The sequence below is a fragment of the Bolinopsis microptera genome, chromosome 6 (genome assembly GCF_026151205.1).
Source record: "Bolinopsis microptera isolate Bmic1 chromosome 6, MBARI_Bmic_1.0, whole genome shotgun sequence".
NCBI classification, from domain to species: Eukaryota; Metazoa; Ctenophora; class Tentaculata; order Lobata; family Bolinopsidae; genus Bolinopsis; species Bolinopsis microptera.
The window spans coordinates 13,606,584-13,626,709 of record NC_087077.1 but is presented as its reverse complement, the minus strand read 5'-3'; the positions used below and the strand labels follow the sequence as shown (position 1 = coordinate 13,626,709).

Here is a 20,126-nt window from a genome sequence, read left to right as displayed (position 1 = left end):
AATTTAATGTTACATTATTTCCAATTGTGTGGTGAAAAAATCATTACTAATTAGCCTAAAACTCTAGGCGTTATCAATACTTTCCCTTACTTGACAAAGAATCCTCCTTGCTTGATAAAGAAACCCCCCACTGGAATATCAATAATTGCATGTTTGGATGAATGAAATTATCTTTGGTATCGAATTTGATGTTTTACAGTAATCGTTCATCTCAAATCAGTAACTAAATTCTCATACAATCTAGATATGGAAACTTCGGTTGATTCTAATGGAATAGAGCTTGTTTCTATGGCAGCCATTGAGGATGAGGTGACTATCTTATATCCATCAATTTATTGAAAATTTCCATGCTGGACACTTTTAAGCATTTAATAATCACTGACTAAAGCTTTAGTTTTTGATTGCAACTTAATTAAATTATGACAAACCATCAGTTTTATTTACAACTAAATGATTTAAGTCTCTTTTTTTACTCTATGTTATTACTCTCAATCATATTCAGGCTGAGAAACGTGCACACCATAATGCGTTAGAACGGAAAAGAAGGGATCACATTAAAGACAGTTTCTACTGCTTGCGGGATGCTGTCCCCCAACTCCGTGGAGAGAAGGTAAAAATTTCAACTTAGATCAGAAAATGATCTATTTAAATAGTACTGTATGTGTAACCTTACTATTGTACTAAGTTCAGTATCCTATAAGTTATTGGTACCATGAATTATTATTCAGGCATCCAGAGCTCTTATTCTGAATAAAGCCACGGACTACATCAAATCGTTGAAGGGCAAAAACATGTGCCACAAAAAAGAGATCGACGATATCAAGAAACAGAACGATGTTCTGGAGCAAGAAAGTAAGTACAAAATTATTGCCCATTCAGCTCGTACATATTATTACCTTATCATTCTTTTTAATCATCCAAAAATGTATTCGTCATACTATACTTTGAAGGTTTTAAAATGTTAAATATTCAAATTATAATATGATGAACAAACTTATTAACGATATTCTTCTCTTCCCAGTCGATAAGATAATCAAGCTAAACAACTCGCTTGGTAAGGATCGTATTGAGCTAGTTGGTGAAGAGTTTGTTAAAGTGGTTGATGGGAACACGACCGCTGGTAATCCTCAGTCCACACCTCCTACCTTTACGTAAGTCTGAAATATTTAAGACACTTTAAGACAACTATTTGAGATACTACAACAATCTAAACGACATTGTCATACCCGTGGTCGTAATCTTCACAAATATTTTAACATTTCCTCTGTAGTGCCTCCTTCTAGCTGATTTAATTTGTATTCCCTCAGACGGATAACGGAAAAGGATAAAGGACCGTGTATAGGGAAACGGGAACTCGACTTTCCCGATCTTGAAGAGGGTTCTGAAGATGTCAAACCTGGTGACAGTAAAACAACCGTAATGAAGATCACAAAACCCCTCATCAAGTGAGTGAACTTTCTCTGTCCTCGAGCAAATTACTTCACGCTCACCTGACTTTATTACCTGGTCCAAATCTTTCTGTGTATTAAGTGACCTTATACAGTAAAACCCCGATTTACTGCGCCCGATTTACCGCAAATACCGCGGTCATTTTCTTCCCCTTAAATGGGAGCTTAACTTGAATACGACAAAAATCAAAACCCTGACTTGCTGCGGACCACGACATATTGCGGCTCTCTCATTTAATTTCCCCCAAACTCTGGGGTTTTACTGTTCCAAGAAATTAAGAAAAATTAGGAGAGAAAATCTCGAAGATAGCCTTTTTCGTGAGCCTTAATTAATGGGAATATTACTTTATATCCAATAACCATTTACCATGTCTTACTTTTCCAATTTCCTACTTCCCGATTTTATAGTTTCGTGCTATAATAAATTAGCCCAGGAGCTTAATTAATTTAGAAATAATAGGATGATCTCGTATGTCAATGTAAAGGGAGCATTCTCATTGCACAACCCTGACTCCTCTATGATCTATCCCAACCTCAGCTTATTCTTCTTGTTACCTTTTAACATTATTCCGTATATAATATAATATTATATACTATACTTCGAGTGTAGAATGATTTATAGCACACTCGACAAAAATTTGCAAGTCTGTTGAAATCTTTCTACTCGCAAAAGCCAAATTTTTCTTCGTGACACCGATGATAAATGCGTGAGGTCAACCGGGACATAATATAATCATACGAATTAATTCTGAACATTTAAACTTGAAAACTGTTTAATTTAAATAACATTTACCCCGACAATACGTGCCCTACCAGTAACATTTTGCCGCTGATCGCAGCAAATTGTCTTCTCTATGCAGTATGTCTTATGAGAGCGAATAAAATTCACTCCTCATCCTGTTCGACTAACTCCTTCTATCCCCCAGAACAGAGAATGTTTCAGACACCAAGACTGATGTGAAGAACCCAGTGAGAGTCAACATCGGCTCTGTAAAACCACAGACCGCCAAGATAGCATTTGCTCAGTAAGTGGATGCTATTAATCGCCAACTAATTTAGTTCAAGATCGGTATTTCCATAACTAATTTAGTTTATATACGCTGTATTTGTCTACGTTTTTGCAAGATACGGTTCTGCTGTTCTCCTTGCACTGCATTATATAACTTTTCCACAAAATTCACACCCCTGGGTTTTTTCACCGCAAAGATCATTATGTTAGGTCTACTTAATTTAATTCCACGAATTAATTGAACTCGTAGAACTAAATCATTATATTGTTTTAAAGAAAGTGAGAGTCATATTCTGATATTTATGATCTGTTGAACTGTCCACACAGCTTCTTAGCAAGGCTGATATAACAAGAAACCTGCTGCTCAGCACCGGCGTACTTGACCGGAAGATTGTTTCTAATAGAACTGTGAACTGTGCTATCTATAAGTAACCAAGCTGATAGGAGTCAATATCAAGGTAGCGAGGGTTGACTGTTGAGTTATGGAAACTAGTCTTGTCCACTGTAATTCACGTGATACGTCACGTGATTCTAAATGCGTGTTCCCATTCTGGCAGCTATATAAAGCACGTTCCCGACAGCAGTGTGTATAAAAATAGCTCTCTCCACATGTGCCATGCTTACTCCATGCCTAGATTGTATATCCGGCTAGACGCCAGCCAATCAGATGTCGTTATAATCAGCACGTGACCTTGTGCAAGCAATGGGCCTGAACTAGGAAACCAAGCTCCGCCCCGATTGGCAGTTCGTCGATACGGCAATTTTTATTGGTTAGCAGTGATTTGTCTTCGCTGTGATTGGATGGTGTGGACCGTGGTGATTTATATATATCGTCCTGAATTGTTGATGAATTGGCGGTAAAAATGGTTAGACTCTACGCCATGTACAAACTTGTACTTCGTATGTGGTTATAGAATCTATAACCACATACGAAGTACAAGTTTGTATATTATATACACAGGGATACGCTTTCATAATTGCATTGGTGATTAATTACGGAATTGATTACGCGACAATTCCTATAATGCAAATGTACTGCTAAAATTTATTGAGATCAGGGGATAGCAGTTTACAGGATTAAATTATATAAATTAGTTTCGATATCTAGTACCGTTAAGGTCTAGAAAGATGTATGATTTTCTAAATGTCATATTGTGGTTGCGGTGCGGTTGAAAGATCAATTAGATTATTGGGAGCAATTGTCACTTGTAACAAGATCACTTGCACCCAGAATCGGACCAATATCCCAGCTGCCCACATCCAGAAAGTTTTATATTTCCTCCCAGATGCGTTTTTTTCTAAATTCTGTGGCCCGCTCGCTTCGCTTGCAAGTTTGGGGAGGGGGCTGTCGGCGAGCGAAGCAAGTCGACGTGTCCAATCCAGCTGCGCAGCGAGCAAGCTGTGGCTGGGGTCGGGGGCGCAGCCCCCAGCAGGGTCTAGGGGCGAAGCCCCTTGGCGGGGGGCCAGGGGGCGCAGCCCCCCGGAAATTTTTTGCGAAATAGGGTGTTTTAGACGGCATTTGGCATTAAAGAAATTTGTAGGACAGCAATAAACTGGGATTGAAAAGAATCAAGTAATCACGTAAATTTGATAACTTCACAACAGCAATCTGCATTCTCCAATCAGAATATTTCATTGTGTTCCAAAACTGACAGGATGTTCCTCTTTGATTTTTATACAATCGAAACATTTTCTTCAAAAATTTCCTCAATTAATTTGTCTTCATTCCAAAAAAATATTTCGAAATTTAGGAGTTACTTCTCAAAAATTTCCTCTTTTTCTCCCGTTTTTCCTCCCAAAAAAAATTTCCTCCCAGGCTGCCTGGCAAGATGGCGTGTTTCTGGATGTGGGTCCCAGCACGTCATTTTTACCTTTCTTCGAGATTGATTTAGGGCTGTTTCTATTTTTGAGATGTATACAAATGACTTGCACCAGAGCCACTCAGATATTTTAATAATATTCAATATTTTTATCCTTCAGAGCCGGAAGTGCTAATAAGAACGGAGGAACCATACAAATCCCCGCATCAGCCCTTGCAAAGGCTCTACCTAACGGATTTAAAAATGTTACGGCGATTTACAAACAAAGTATGTTGGATTGTCTGTTGTCTGTTTTTCACCATTTTGATCGTCCATTCTGGTTATAGTAACACTAGTTTAATGTAGTTAAACGTCTTTTATAAAGATAGTTTTAATGCTTTCAGCATTAAAAATGCTTTTAGCAAGTAAATATTCATTACATATAATTTGTGATAGATCTAACCAAGCTAGAGCGTGAGCAATCTATCCAACTTAACCCGAACAAATATTTTCAGCTGGCAACAACAAGCCAATAAGACTGCAGATAATCACTCATAATGGTGCTACGACTGGAGCCAAGGGGGCTCAGCTCTTCTCCGTTAAAACTAACAGCCCCAAGAAAACAGCTCCAGATGCCAACAAGGACAAGCAAGATGTTCAGGACAAGAAAGACGGCAACATTGTAAAAGATTTAAAGGACATTGCTATCAGCAGCGAGAAAAAAGAAAAGGAAGCTGAGAATAAAGAGCCTGAAGAAAAGAAGGAGGAAGCAAAAACCCAGGGTGAAGCCGCCCCTGCAGTAACTTCCACTGAAAAGAAACCAGAGAGGAGACCCATGTCAGATGGCCCGAGGACGCCGCAAAATCAGCCACTATATGCTCGACATCGCATCCTCCACTCAAGTCCTTCAAAAGAAAAGAAAAACTTAAAAGATAAGCCGGCTGAAAATACAGGAGCATCAGAATTTGATTCCTACAAAACGGAACCCAATTTCCCTGGTGAGGGTAACGCTCCGACGATGACCCAAAACAAAATGCAGGCCCTGAAAAGGGACCCCAGTGCCATTGCTACGATCAGCGAGTCGGAGCTGGCATTCCTGACCAGACCTACTAACAACGCAGGTAACTTGCGTAACTTGTTTAGACGCGCACACTTTTAGCTGCTCACCACCGTCTTCTCTGTAGATTGAAACAAGTTCCAGAGATTTTATACCATGTGGGAATTATTCCGAAATCTTGCAATTATTTTATTTTTATTTTAACCTTTTTATTTCTTCAAGAGCGTGTTTAATTGCATTTTAAATTTTAAAGGGTTTTTGAAGGATGGGAATAAAATCAATGGATCATGTTTCAATCTATAAGATGTCATTTCATTGTTGCTGTGATCATGTTTCAAGCACACTTTCATGCTAGTCAGCGATTTGAATAATGATTAACTGTCTGTTTACATAGCAATGCGAGTTTACGAAAAAAGTCGGCGACAACTTGGCTTGTATTCAATAACAGTAGGGCAACAGTAACTAAAACTACTAAAATCCCCAGCTTATTAAACTCAAGATGGTAGAGAGTAGAGACTAACACAATATGAGAACAATAACAACATAACCCTAAAATAAAGAGAGAGAAATATTACAATAATTACATTCCAAATTATCTTATTACACCATGTCATTGGTGAAGTAGGTAGTAGTTCACGGCAGAGTTACACAGCAGGGAAAGATAACGGAACGGCAGTGAGTGACAGAGCTTCGTCCAAAGAAGGGAGGAATTTGGCTAACAAGATCGAACATGGCAACATTCCCATCCTATACAAAGGTTATTTGTCATAACATGATTTTCCTTGTTAAATTCGGACCATTATTGGTCTTTGAACGCGATAGATTATCGATTACCTGCTTCATCGAGATTAATTAATTAATTCATTAACTTTTCTAATTGATTGATTTAATGACTTAATTGATCAGGATCCCTGTTATCTGACCGTGATAAGGAGATGGATGATATGAAGGAGCCAGCTCAGAAACTAGTTCTCTACAGTGCTAGAGCTATGGACGTACGTACATTTCTTAAATGTCATCTGTTTTAGACTGCTCTGTTGTGTTACGTATAACTGATACAAAGGGCATGGGGTTTTTCCACTTTTTTTTTTCAGAAAACCGATTTGTTGAACAATTATGTCAAAAGTAAACCACCCCCCCCCCCCCGTCCCTGCGTAGGAAAAACTCCACTTTCATGAATCAAATCAATTAACCAACTCATTAAATTAAACCAAGAATAAACTTCTATATTCCAAATTTATTGAAATCTCAATACATTGATAACGTTATACTATCACTAATAATTGGCTTACTAATAAGCTTACATATTACTAATAATTGTAAATTAGTAATTTAATATTACTAATAATTAGCTCGAAATGCGTAGAGCTGGTGACACCTGTTTAAAAGGACAGGTGTCGCAAAATGAATAAAAATGGGTACAGAGATAGTTTAAGATTGACTTTTCTGATGTGATAAAGTTTACAAGAGCAGCCAAAGCATGTCTGTAACATTCTTGAATCTAGAATTGTACATTATGCCCATATTATAAGAGACATTAGTCTCAGGAATCCCAGTAACCTGGCTATTCTGTCATCTATAACAAAGTAGATAATGATGTATCTCATGATTAACCCATATTACGACTGCCAGCTATAGAATCGTATCTCTGTCGAGGGCTCCGGAGTCCGGGTACGTGAAGATAGAACGGTGCACTAGTAGGGGGGGGGGGGCCGGGGGGGGGGGGGCCGGGGGGGGGGGGGCTACTCGGATCTTTTTAGAACTATTTAATGTATTTGCCCCAAGTGGATTTTTGGAACCGTATAAGTGAATATCATTGCAAAGATTACAGGGGGGGGGTCAACCTCATTTTACCTCATGAGGCTAGCCAAAAAAGGCAAAATTGGGATGAGGTAAAATGAGGTAAAATGAGGTAAATAAATCTAGTTTTCTAAGCCTTTTTTTAGAGACAAAAAAGGTTTATTCGAAGTTATTATACTATAATTCGAGGCTGTGCATGGTCTCCCATGATATTTAATGGTTTATTAGGGGTGATGTGGTCCCTGGGAAGGGACATTCCCAGTTTAACCTACTTACTCTCCAAACTTGGGGTAAATAAAACTTCGCATTATAATTATTATTTATGAAAAGAAAATTGAACATTTCAATTTCCATGATCCATTAGGATATTGTTAATAGCACTTGCTAAGTTTTGTTAAGGAATTAGCAACAACTTTAGTGTCACTTTGGCAGTTGCCAATTTATGGGGATATTTCCGCATTGCATGACATGGACCATTTAAATAATATCTTAATTTGATATTGCGATTATCGAGTCACTCTGAAACAAATTGTGTCTAACTAGACCAAATGTAAACAACAGTTGTGCATGGAACTGGATTGGATATCTACATGAATTTAGTCGAAATTGCATAGTGAAAGGTCATTCCATAATAAATTTCTCGTATAAACTCATACTTCATACAATTCTAAGTTCTTATGTACATGTTCAATGTTCATGATTCGCTGTAGAATATAGGGCGGTTCACAAAACCAATTTTCGTTCAAATAATTAGATATCACCTCGAATTAGTTGCTCTATAGGGTCAGGAACAACCAAAAAATTTTTTGTGTCTCTACGGTTTCGTATAATACTGACTTGGGCCATGCCCATATTTTTCACCAATTTTTAACAGGTAAAATTCTATAAATCGTCAATCTAGTCACGAAGGAGTATGGGAGGAGTTCTAAATGTGTGCTCCTCTAATATAAACAGTAGGAAATGATTAACTTTAGTCGAGGTTTCAGGTCTCTACAATGTCGAGAAGTTCCTGCAGGAATTTTCGCATTGCGCTGAAGCGCAAGATTCACTGCGCCAAAAGCGAAGGTAGTAGAGACATGAGACCTTGACTAAAGCTAACCATTTCATACCATTGCTATGAGAGTAAGCCACTTTCAGAGTCCTGAACACACTCCTATACCTCTTAATCGTCAATTATATGAATTTTACCTGTTAAAATATATCATCTTTAACTGATATCAATTTAGTTTAACACTGTTAGTTTTAAAAAAGAACATAATACTTCACACCAAACTAACGCACAATATGGTAATATAAAAAAGGAAGGTTTTCCTTGGATTCCAAATTCAACTTTGATTATATCCTGGCACTGATTATCATTTCTCGATTGTTATCCATTTACCAATGCAGTCAGCAAGTTCCAATTTAGGTAGACTAGGTTTTCGCATCTTCATATTTTGTTCAGAAGCAGGCCAGAAGGGGTTGTTACCAGAGGAATATCTTCTTGGAACAAGGGAATTAATGAGGTCTTCATTTATTTGGGAAGTTGGTCGTTTAGCTCCGGACAGTCTATGCACATTGCACGGTTAGTAGCCGCAGGGAGTGTGCACGGAGTGTGCATAGACCGTGCAGGGAGTGTGCAGGGACTGACCGTGCAGGGACTGTGCATGGAGTGTTCTCTTGTTGTTGTATGGACCGTGCAGGGACCGTGCATAGACTGACCGGAGCTAAACGACCAACTTGCCATTTATTTCTTCATAACTCGTCACTGACAGTCCGGACAGGATGAGCATTGACGAGATCCACTGATTACTTCATAGCTCGTCATTGATAGGATCAGTATTAAATGAGGTCGAATGATTACTTCATAGCTCGTCACTAACTGGATCAGCATAACATGACTAACAACTAACGAGGTCCAGTGATCTTTTGCTGATACGTCAAGAGAAGATCAGCTATAAATATCGAAAAAAATTAGCTTAGAAATTACAGAGTACAAATGCCTTCTTTACAACTAACTCTTTGGCCTCATCTTTTTAAATCACTCATTCCCTCTGAAACAAGATAATGCTTAGGACTAGGAGGAACTTAGTTAACTTCTTGTATGATTCAGTAAGAGGAAAATTCCTTAGTAAGCTAACATTCTTTTGTAGGATGTTACCACTTATCATATAATATCTGTTATCCAGCATAATCCCACAACTAGACTCTCTTATTCTTGAGTCTTGACAGTGACAACACTATTTTGATGCTCGGTCCAGGTCTCCAAGAAAACCTTCCTTTTTATATTCTCATATTGTGTGTTAGTTTGGTGTGAAGTATTATTTTCTTTTTTAAACTAACAGTGTTAAACTAAATTAATATCAGTTAAAGATGATATATTTTAACAGGTAAAATTCATATAATTGACGATTAAGAGATATGGGAGCGTGTTCAGGACTCTGAAAGTGGCATACTCTTATAGCAATGGTATGAAATGGTTAACTTTAGTCAAGGTCTCATGTCTCTACGACCTTCGCTTTTGGCGCTGTGAATCTTGCGCTTCAAGCGCAATGCGCAAATTCCTGCAGGAACTTCCCGACATTGTAGAGACCTGAGACCTCGAATAAAGTTAACCATTTCCTACTGTTTATATTAGAGGAGCACACATTTAGATCTCCTTCCATACTCCTTCGTGACTAAATTGACGATTTAGAGAATTTTACCTGTTAAAAATTTGTGCCGAGATTTACCTCATTTTACCTCATGAGGCCAGCCAAAAAAGGCAAAATTGGGATGAGGTAAAATGAGGTAAAATGAGGTTGACCCCCCCCCCCCCCCCCATTACACTTTCAAACCAATACATAAACCGATTCGAAATAAATAGAATTAGAACAAATAAATAGAACAAATAATGAGAAATCCGTTTTTTATTAATCATGCGACTCATTACGGACAACTACAAGATCTGTTTGATATAAAATAAGTTCTGAAAATTGTAGCATTAAAACTCTGACAATTCAAGCATTAGTAGCCGTTCTAAGCACAACAAGCACACACACACAAACATGACCACACGGTATAAGAACAGTTCCTCTAGAGTTATCCAGACAAATCCTCCGTCACTGTCTGTATTTGACTCACGGATCAAGGCGTCTTCCTTGCTTGGTTTCAGTTGTCGATCATGTGCGTAATACCACTAGGTCACCTAGCCTCTGTAGTCACGTGGGGCTGACAATCGCTGTGATTGGGTACAGGGGAGGTCAGGTGAGCTTGAGGTGCCTCTTCTCACGTCACAGCAATGATCCCCTGTTATTACATTATCATATTTTATGATATATGAATATTGAATAAGGTGTGCGTATATATGTTATAATCAATAAGCTTCTCGTTATCTTAAGATTTTATCAACAGCTCAAAGAACAATCCCGAATATCTACCATATAATCGTGTTTTATGTGGTTCAAACTTCAAATATTTGCCTCTGACATTTCCTGACATTTCATGGTTTATTACAGTATCGCTTATGTGCCAGGTATTCCTGGGTTCTACTATATGGATTTAGTCACCATAGTACCCTGTCCATAACTGCAAAGCGCATTTTGATAGTTTTAGCATGACATTTTCGACAAAAAATAAGAAACTAATCCATGCCTCAAGATAAAAGTTTAATGAGGATGCAACAGGTATTTTTGTGTGCAGTTAGGATTTAAGTTGCGGTAAAACATTTAGTGTCACTTTTTCCTGTTAAAAAGTTAAAGTATTCTGTCAAAATTTGAGTGGCTGAGGATAGCAATGGCAAAATATTTTCGAGGATTTTGTTCGTGCAAAAGGCCTAGAAGCAATTTGGCAATAGAGATCATTTTTAAACGCAGTTTAGAGAACGATTCAAATAATACGATTTTAAATGCATTCTAGGGCCTGCCAGCAGCTTCAGATAACTTAGCTGCAGAGGGTCTAATTGTATTACAAATGCCTGGCTGCAGATAGTCTGACTGCACTCCAGATAGCTTAGCTGCAGACAACAATCTTACCAAGGTTTTTTCTACACATGATGTGATGATGCGCAGAAACAACGGAGAAAATATCGATCGGTGGGCTTGCCAACAACATGAGCTTCGATGAGGGTCTACCACTTTCGGAGAGCAGAGCTTGTCTCTGATGAGATCCATGCTGTAGATGTTGATTGTTGGTGTAGCATTATTTGCCCTAGACATCCTCGCAGACCAGCTTGAACTTCCTGCACGTGTACAAATCAGTGAGGGCACACTGTACTCATATACTCGTCCCTTCAGGGCGTCAGCAGCTACCTTCATGCCGGTGGAATTGAAAAATGAAAATTACTATAATTTTTAGCAAAAATTTCAAGGAACTGGAAGCATATCATTTATGGTATCATCACGTTTCAGTATGCAGAAAAAATATTCGTTGACAATAAATTTCTGAAATTAACTATTTTGCACCTCTCGAAAGCAAGGCAAGCCTAATTACATGTACCTCATACGATTATGAAAACTTGGCAAGTATACAATATCGTAAAATCAAAACAAACATGGAACCTATTGATATTGGGAAAGGGGGAAGGGGGAAGGGGGGGGGGGGGGAGGAGAGCGTAATACTAGAAGCCAGATAATATGTAATTAATAATTATGTATGTATTATATCGCAATTAGTTTTACGAGTGTGTTACAGGATCACGAGGTATAATTTCTAAACTGTTTTTTTCCCCTGCAAAGTTAAAATGGCAGTGTTCTCATTTAAAAACATTGTACGTACAAAAATCTTCAATTTCTGACAACTTTACGGTGCTATCAATGACTCTGCGTCAATCCTGGTTATATCAATAAATAATAATAATAATAAAATTTGGTAGCTTAAACACAAACTCTACGCCCAGTGGATAAACCACAAAACTTATGCTCTATTGTGTGAAACAAAGATACTAGATCAAGATAACTATCAAGGAGTGTATGCATAGGACATAAAAAGTTTTGGAACGAAGATGACATGCAATAAGGGGAATAAGTCATATAATTGTGAGATTATCTTTAAAATTACATTCCCTTTAATTTATATTTGTCTCCAGGGATCTCGTCCGTTTGCGTGTCACATCTGTGGGAAGAGTTTCAACATGCTATCATCACTAAAGGTGCACGAACACATTCATGTTCCTGTTAAGAAGAAACCCTACCCCTGCGACCTCTGTCACAGGTTCGTAGTTCGTTCTATAATGTTTATTGCTCCTGGTTTTCTGTACGTGCTAAAGGTGTTTTTTTGGCAACTTTGTTTCTAACTTTTTTTTCGTTGATTTGTAAATGTTGGTTTATTTCAGGTCGTTCATGACGTTGCGGATATTAAGTCAACATAAGGAGAGTCATTACGGCCGAATCTCTACCTTCCATCGCCAGGTAGACACATTTGTAGGCTACTTCCCTCAAGCGATTGTAGGGACTAATCTGCTTATTATGGCATATTGACAGATTGTCATCTTATCTATGAAAAGGTTAAATATCCTTTATCCATGATACATTTTTGATAAAATAGACATTCGACGAGTCCAAATCTAAAGCCCTCTTCCTTTCAGTCCTCACTCGGTAAGAAGTCTCAAGTTAGCTTCGCTACCCATCCTCAGAGTACCTTGAAGAATGGTAATGCTGGTAAGTAACCTCTGACCCTCCATGCCACAATATACAGGGTGGGCCAAAAGTCAGTACCCATGCGTTGGCCTTTATAGCTCAGTCACTGAGTGCCCAATTTAAATACTTCTTTCTGGTATGACTTAGTACCACCACTGGTTCGAGGAATTTGTCAACTCGAAAAATATTCGCGTTCATTTTTTTCAAATAGAGGTTCATTTTCACATTTATTTGATAGTTTGGATAGTCAGATCAAGCTAAATGTTATTGAATTGTGTTTGGCCATTCCAATTACGTTTGTCCTGAAAGAATTAGAACTGTAGCTTCTCAGATGACCGAGATATGAAGCATAACGAGTTTATTCATTACGTGTGATCAGGTGATTGGTTTACCTAATCACGTGATAAGGTGACCCCCGTTAACTACCCCGTTAAACATTATATGAGAATTGTTAAGGGTGCCCAATTAAGGTGTCGTGTCACGGTGTCACATAATCACCCAGTCAATTTTGTTAACGAGATACAGAAAATGCTTGATAACTTCGTCATTTCTAATCCGTTTTGCCTCATGTTTTCAGATCATATGCAACAGTTGATTATCTACCGTCTCTGAAAAAATTAGGCGTTCAGCATGTTCAGAGAAAACAATAAAGGTGTTTTAATATTGAATGGGCGTGGTCTAAAATATTCGAATTTTCAAATTTTGACGACGGAATCCTCGAACCAGTAAGTACAGTATGCCATCTGCAAAGCAACAGCTCTCAAATATAAAACACAGCGGAGCTATTAAGGCCAACGTATGGGTACTGACTTTTGGCCCACCCTGTAATATTCAGGAGATCTGTGTTTTTATGTAAATTAAAATTATTCAAACAAATTAACATTTGACTTGGTCTCCCTCACAATCGTTCTTCTAAACCAAGTTTTTATTTTCAGGGACACGAACCCAATCTCCCCGGACCTCAATAACAAACATATTCCACGTGCGCGCGAGCAGTCCAAACGATACACCCAACGAGAAGAAATACAGCACAATCACTATCACACCAAGTAAAGGGACAGTGGCTATGGGCAGTAGCAAGAGTAGCGGTGGAGCCAGTACCAGATCTACTAGTCAGGTATTACTTCTTTCAAGAGCGGCTATTTCCCTTCCTCGGGATATGCTCTAAATTATATATTTCAAGTGTAAGATGTTCTTTTACTTTCTCCACTCATCATAGACGTATGATTATTTAAGTAGTCGTCATTGAATTAAAGCTATTTGTAAATATGATTTTAATGATGTTCGTCAGAGCGACTGTGTTTCTGTTGACGATCTTTTGCACGTAAGTTTTTTAAACGAAGGTATCTTCAGAGAATTCTACCAACGACACGAGTCAGACAAGGACAGGTAATAGTACAAGCAAGACCTGGAGCTGGAGCCACTGCTTACAAAGTCAGAACTAAAGCAGGTTAGTCTTACTTCTCTAATTATCCATCAATAATTGGTAGATAACAGTCTAATTATTGAGTTTGTTGTGTACGCGACCGAATAACGATGTTAGCTTTTTCTCGAATGATATCACTCTCATGACTGTGTAGCGATGTCACAATTCCGGTAATAATGGCCTTAGTTACCAATGAAGTGGTCGGCAACATTTGATCAGTGTTGGAAAAGCCATCGAGTAAGAGCAATTATAAGGCACGCGCTAATGCGATAACCTATACAAATACATAATAGAGCATGAATACATGGTATAGCATACAATGTATACTGCACTTCCTTTTAAAAGAATTGCTTAGCAGTGCGACGGTTGTCTGGGCGTTACCTGTTTCTTTCTGTAACAAGTAATTTATGAATGCAGGCTTGAACAAATTGACCGTTTCGGCGGTTTATGTTTGTTCTATCTTTGGTTTAAGTACAGATTCGGAGGAACTTAGCCTTACGGAGCATCGGCAACGCGTGTACGATACGTGGTTATTAGCGCGCGCCGCACGTGATAACCATTTGCTCAAATGCTAACGATCGCGCGTTTCGCACCCTCAAATTTGAAGAGAGTCTTTTATTGACAGTACTTTGGAATGCGCGCGCAAACGTTTTAATTGTTACGTTTTCTTTATTTTGACAAAACGGAAACGAGCGGGCAAGTGCACTTCATACATCGAACACTCAACTCGCATACCGCATCAAGTTGGAATGTGTATATTATTGGGTTTCCTGGGGGGGGGGGGGGGGGGGGGGGGGGGGGCTCATGTTTTTTTGTCCGTTTTTGTCCGTTTGGCAGCTGTATTTTCAAAACGGACAAAAATAAAACGGACAAAAACGGACAAAAAATAACAAAAATTGAAATAACATTTAGATGCTTCCTCCTCCTCCTCCTCCTCCTCCTCCTCCTCCTCCTCCTCCTCCTCCTCCTCCTCCTCCTCCTCCTCCTCCTCCTCCTCCTCTTCCACCTTCTCCTCCTCCTCCTCCTCAGCCATCCTCCTCAGCCATCCTCCTCAGTCCTCCTCAGTCCTCCTCCTCTGCAGTCCTCATCATCCTCCTCAGTCCTCCTCCTCCTGGGTCCTCCTCCTCCTCTTCATCCTCCTCCTCTTCCTCCTCAGTCCTCAGTCCTTCTCCTCAGTCCTCCTCCTCATCCTTTTCGTCAGTACTCCTCCTCCTCAGTCCTCCCCCAGTCCCCCCTCCTCCTCCTATTCAGTCCTCCTCCTCCTCCTCAGTTCTCCTCCTTCTCATTCCTCCTTCTGAGTCCTCCTCATTCCTCCTTCTGAGTCCTCCTCCTCCTCTTTCTCCTGAGTCCTCCTCCTGGGCCTCTTTCTCCTCCTCCTTCTCAGTCCTCCTCCTCCTCCCTCTCAGTCATCCTCCTCAGTCATCCTCCTCAGCCATCCTCCTCAGCCATCCTCTTCAGCGATCCTCCTCAGTACTCCTCAGTCCTCCTCCTTCTCAGTCCTCCTCAGTCATCCTTCTCCTCCTCCTCCTCCTCCTCCTCCAGGGGGGATCCTGTTTTTTATCCGTTTTTTCCGTTCGGAACCCTATATTATCAAAACGGACAAAAAATAGAGCGGACAAAAACGGACAAAAAATAACAAAAATGGAAATAATATTTAGATGCTTCCTCCTCCTCCTCAGTCTTCCTCAGTCATCCTCCTCCTCCTCCTCCTGAGTCCTCCTCCTGGGTCCTCCTCCTGGGACCTCCTCCTCTTGGGTCCACCTCCTCTTCATCCTCCTCCTCTTCCTCCTCAGTCCTCAGTTCTCCTCCTCAGCTCAGTCCTCCTTCTCAGTCCTCCTCCTCATCCTTTTCCTCAGTCCTCCTCCTCAGTCCTGCCCAGTCCCCCTCCTCCTCCTATTCACTCCTCCTCCTCCTCCTCCTCCTCCTCCTCCTCCTCCTCCTCAGTCCTCCTCCTCCTCAGTCCTCCTCCTTCTCAGTCCTCCTCCTCCTCCTCAGTCCTCCTCCTCCTCAGTCATCCTCCTCAGTCCTTCTCCTCCTCAGTCCTTCTCCTCTTCCTCCGCCTCCTCAGTCTTCCTCATATTCCTCAGTCCTCCCCCAGTCACCCTCCTCCTCAGTCTTCCCCCAGTCACCCTCCTCCTCATCCTCATCCTCCTCATCAGTCCTCCTTCGCCTTCTCAGTCCTCCTCTTCAGTCCTCCTCCTCCTTTTCCTGGTTCCTCCTCCTCAGTCCGCATTCTCCTCCTCAGTCCTTCTCAGTCCTTTCCCCAGTCACCCTCCTCCTCATCCTCCTCATCAGTCCTCCTTCTCCTTAGTCCTCCTCCTCAGTCCTCCTTCTCCTCCTGGGTTCTCCTCCTGGATCCCTCTTCTCCTCCTCAGTCCTTCTCCTCCTCCTCAGTTATCCTCCTCCTCCTCCTTCTCCTCCTGGGTCCTCCTCCTTCTGCTCACCAGTCCTCCTCCTCAGTCCTCCTCATCCTCTTCATCCACTTACTTCTCCTCCTCATCAGTCCTCATCAGTCCTCCTCCTCCCAAGTCATCCTCCTCCTCCTGGGGCCTTTTCCTGTGTCCTCCTCCTCCTGGGTCCTCCTCCTCAGTCCTCCTCCTCTTCCTTCTACTCAGTCCTTCTCCTCCTCAGTCCTTCTCCTCTTCCTCCTCCTCAGTCTTCCTCCTCCTCAATCCTTTCCCCAGTCACCCTCCTCCTCATCCTCATCCTCCTCATCAGTCTTCCTCCTCCTCAATCCTTTCCCCAGTCACCCTCCTCCTCATCCTCATCCTCCTCATCAGTCCTCCTTCTCCTTCTCAGTCCTCCTTCTCAGTCCTCCTCCTCCTCTTCTTCCTGGTTCCTCCTCCTGGGTCCTCCTTCTCCTCCTCAGTCCTCCTCCTCTTCCTGGGTCCTCCTGATCCTCCTCAGTCTTCTTTCTCCTTCTACTCCTCAGTCCTCCTCCTCCTCAATCCTCCTCTTCCTCCTAAGTCCTCCCCTCCTCAGTCCTCCTAAGTCCTCCCATTCTCAGTCCTCCTCCTCATCAGTCCTCTTCACCAGTCCTCCTCCTCAGTCCTCCTTATCCTCATCCTTCATCTCCTTCCTTCATCTCCTTTCTCCTCCTCATCCTACTTGTACACCTCCTCCTCATTAGTCCTCCTCCTCACTCCTCCTCCTCCTCGTCCTTAGTCCTCTTTATCAGTCCTCATCAGTCCTCATCAGTCCTCCTCCTCCCCAGTCCTCCTTTTGGGGCCTTTTCCTGGGTCCTCCTCCTGGGTCCTCCTCCTCTTGGGTCCTCCTCCTCTTGGGTCCTCCTCCTCATCCTTCTCCTTAGTCCTCCTCCTCAGTCCTCCTCTTGAGTCCTTCTTCTCCTCCTCCTCCTATTCATTCCTCCTCCTCAGTTCTCCTTCTCAGTCTCACTCCTCCTTCTCAGTCCTCCTCCTCCTCTTCTTCCTGGTTCCTCCTCTTGGGTCCTCCTTCTCCTCCTCAGTCCTCCTCCTCTTCCTCCTCTTCCTGGGTCCTCCTGATCCTCCTCAGTCTTCTTCCTCCTTCTACTCCTCAGTCCTCCTCCTGCTCAATCCTCCTCTTCCTCCTAAGTCCTCCCCTCCTCAGTCCTCCTAAGTCCTCCCCTTCTCAGTCCTCCTCCTCATCAGTCCTCTTCACCAGTCCTCCTCTTCAGTCCTCCTTATCCTCATCCTTTATCTCCTTTCTCCTCCTCATCCTCCTCATACACCTCATCTCCTCATCAGTCCTCCTCCTCACTCCTCAGTCCTTCTCCTCCTCCTCCTCCTCCTCGTCCTTAGTCCTCTTTATCAGTCCTCATCAGTCCTCATCGGTCCTCCTCCTCCCCAGTCCTCCTCATGGGGCCTTTTCCTGGGTCCTCCTCCTCTTGGGTCCTCCTCCTCTTGAGTCCTTCTTCTCCTCCTCCTATTCATTCCTCCTCCTCAGTTCTCCTTCTCAGTCTCACTCCTCCTCAGCCCCCCTCCTCTCCCTCCTCAGTCCCCCTCCTCAGTCCCCCCTCCTCCTTTTCCTCTCTTTCATCTCTCAATAATTTGTTCAATTTATAATTATTGTTGGTGTTATTGTTAACATAATTTATTGTTATATACTAAAATGTTTTTAAGCGCATTTGAGTCTGACTCAAAATGTGCTCAAGAATCTTTGTGTTTAACAAAGTTTTACTCTCCAGTAATAAAACTTTTCATCCCTTTTTATGTTATTAAAAATGTGTTGACTAGGTATTCTTTGTGCCTAATTGAAGATTAAAAGTTTGAGAAAGGACCATGGTCATTAACCGGGCTACCCATTTCTGCAGATAGCCTGTTACAAATTGTGGAGAAAATTTAAATCAAAAGTTACAATTTTTGTCCGTTTTTGTCCGTTTTTGTCCGTTTTTGTCCGTTTGGCAGCTATATTTTCAAAACGGACAAAAATTAACGGACAAAAACGGACAAAAACGGACAAAAAATAACATGATCCCCCCCCCCCCCCCCCCCCGTTTCCTCAGACTGGTTGTACCGTCCTATCTAACGTTTGCCAGGGTTTAACTCTTGGTCTGTCAATTTCTTGCTCATCTGAATACCATGCTTTGTAGGTCATAATATGAGAAGTCTATGTCGCAGACTCTCCGCTCATTTACCGAGACACCTCATTTATTATCATATCCAGCGGACGTTTCTTGTGACGGTTAAGTGTGAAACACGGATGTTGACTTAGATCCGTGTGCCCTGATATCATGAACGTTCATTACCGCTTAAGATCGAAAAACACATCCGTTGCCAGGCACCTGCCACCATATGTTAATTCATACACAATAATGCCTCACTCTTATACAATTTTTGTATTAACGTTAATATTAATCCTTATATTAGTAAAGGTTTCAAAGACTAGCATGTGTTTATATTTCAGAGTGCGAGGAAGCTAGAAACTTCGGTCTGAAAGTTGTTCCCTTCAAACGCTCCGGGTCTAGTACAGATCTGGAGGAGAAGAAAATCAAAATAGGGAACTCAGAGAAGATTTAGCAGGAGCTGTCACCGCACAAACGCAGTTCCGCAACTGTTGTGTCCCAGAGTTTGTTACACCCGTTAGTCCGTTTCAGGAGTGGACTTGATTTCTGTCAGTTTGATTGTTGATATATTGATGTGCAGCCAGTTTCTTAGATTGAGTTGATTCCTAATGTAGACTGAGTACAGAAACACTGAAAATCTGTCCGCATCAAATCGGGTCAATATCTTTCATCCCAAACTACTAATAAATTCTTGAAGTCATTGATGAACGAAATGAATTCTGAAGACACGATTTATAGATACTAGCTACAACAGATTTATTGATGGGATGTAGGTCGTAGAATAAACCAATAGTCAGACCCTAGCAACGATTTGTTTCGTTAGAGATCGGGGGCCTACTTTGACCCGATTTGATGGTTTTCGCACGTTTTGAGTGTTAGTGCAAATTTCTCAGTCTTCAAATCAAAGTTGACGATTCTGAAGACTTTACCTAAATAATGCGTACGTACTAAATAATAATATGTATATTGAATTTAAATCTTAACTTTAGATTTTAAATCTTGACGGTGTTTTTGGGTTTGACTATGATTTCACTTTTACACACTGTTTCCTATTTGTGGCAAAACTCATATAATATTGCCACCAGTTTTGAATTGTTTCGCTCCCCCAGTTTAATTGTTAATGGATTTTGTCACTTCTCGAATATTGATAGTCTGGGTTAAGGACAATGTTGTTATGTTGAACTTTAACATGGATATTATGGTTTGAATCTGGGTTGGGTTGACTTTATATTATGTCAGTTTAAAGTTATACCACTGGTTGAAATTATTTTAGTTTGAACTTGAAAATCAATAACCTTCGGCCAAGAAATTCGGAGCATCCATTATCTGAAGGTAGGGATGAGCACCGCTCAATGGCAGTGAACATTTTCAGAATGTTTGCCTTGGGTAACTCTGGATGATGGGGGGGGGGGGGGGGTCAAATACTACGCTAATATGCTTTAATATGCCC

The 20,126-nt window shown here is 41.0% G+C and overlaps 1 protein-coding gene across 2 annotated transcripts; it reads left to right on the top strand.

Moving 5' to 3' along the window:
* Positions 1–248: 248 nt before the first annotated feature.
* Positions 249–19,924, top strand: LOC134816309 (uncharacterized). Of its 2 annotated transcripts, none has more exons than XM_063825107.1 (16): positions 249–309; positions 503–610; positions 729–852; positions 1,022–1,151; positions 1,308–1,445; positions 2,375–2,473; positions 4,438–4,544; positions 4,772–5,377; positions 5,966–6,070; positions 6,220–6,308; positions 12,158–12,282; positions 12,404–12,479; positions 12,656–12,728; positions 13,643–13,824; positions 14,061–14,157; positions 19,018–19,924. In XM_063825107.1, exons 1-16 carry the CDS (start codon positions 289–291, stop codon positions 19,128–19,130), a joined length of 2,193 nt encoding a protein of 730 aa, XP_063681177.1. In that variant the 5' UTR covers positions 249–288; the 3' UTR covers positions 19,131–19,924. The 2 variants fall into 2 exon arrangements, with proteins under 2 accessions (XP_063681177.1, XP_063681176.1); XM_063825106.1 differs by having other exon boundaries at positions 5,936–6,070; positions 19,018–19,213.
* Positions 19,925–20,126: the final 202 nt, after the last annotated feature.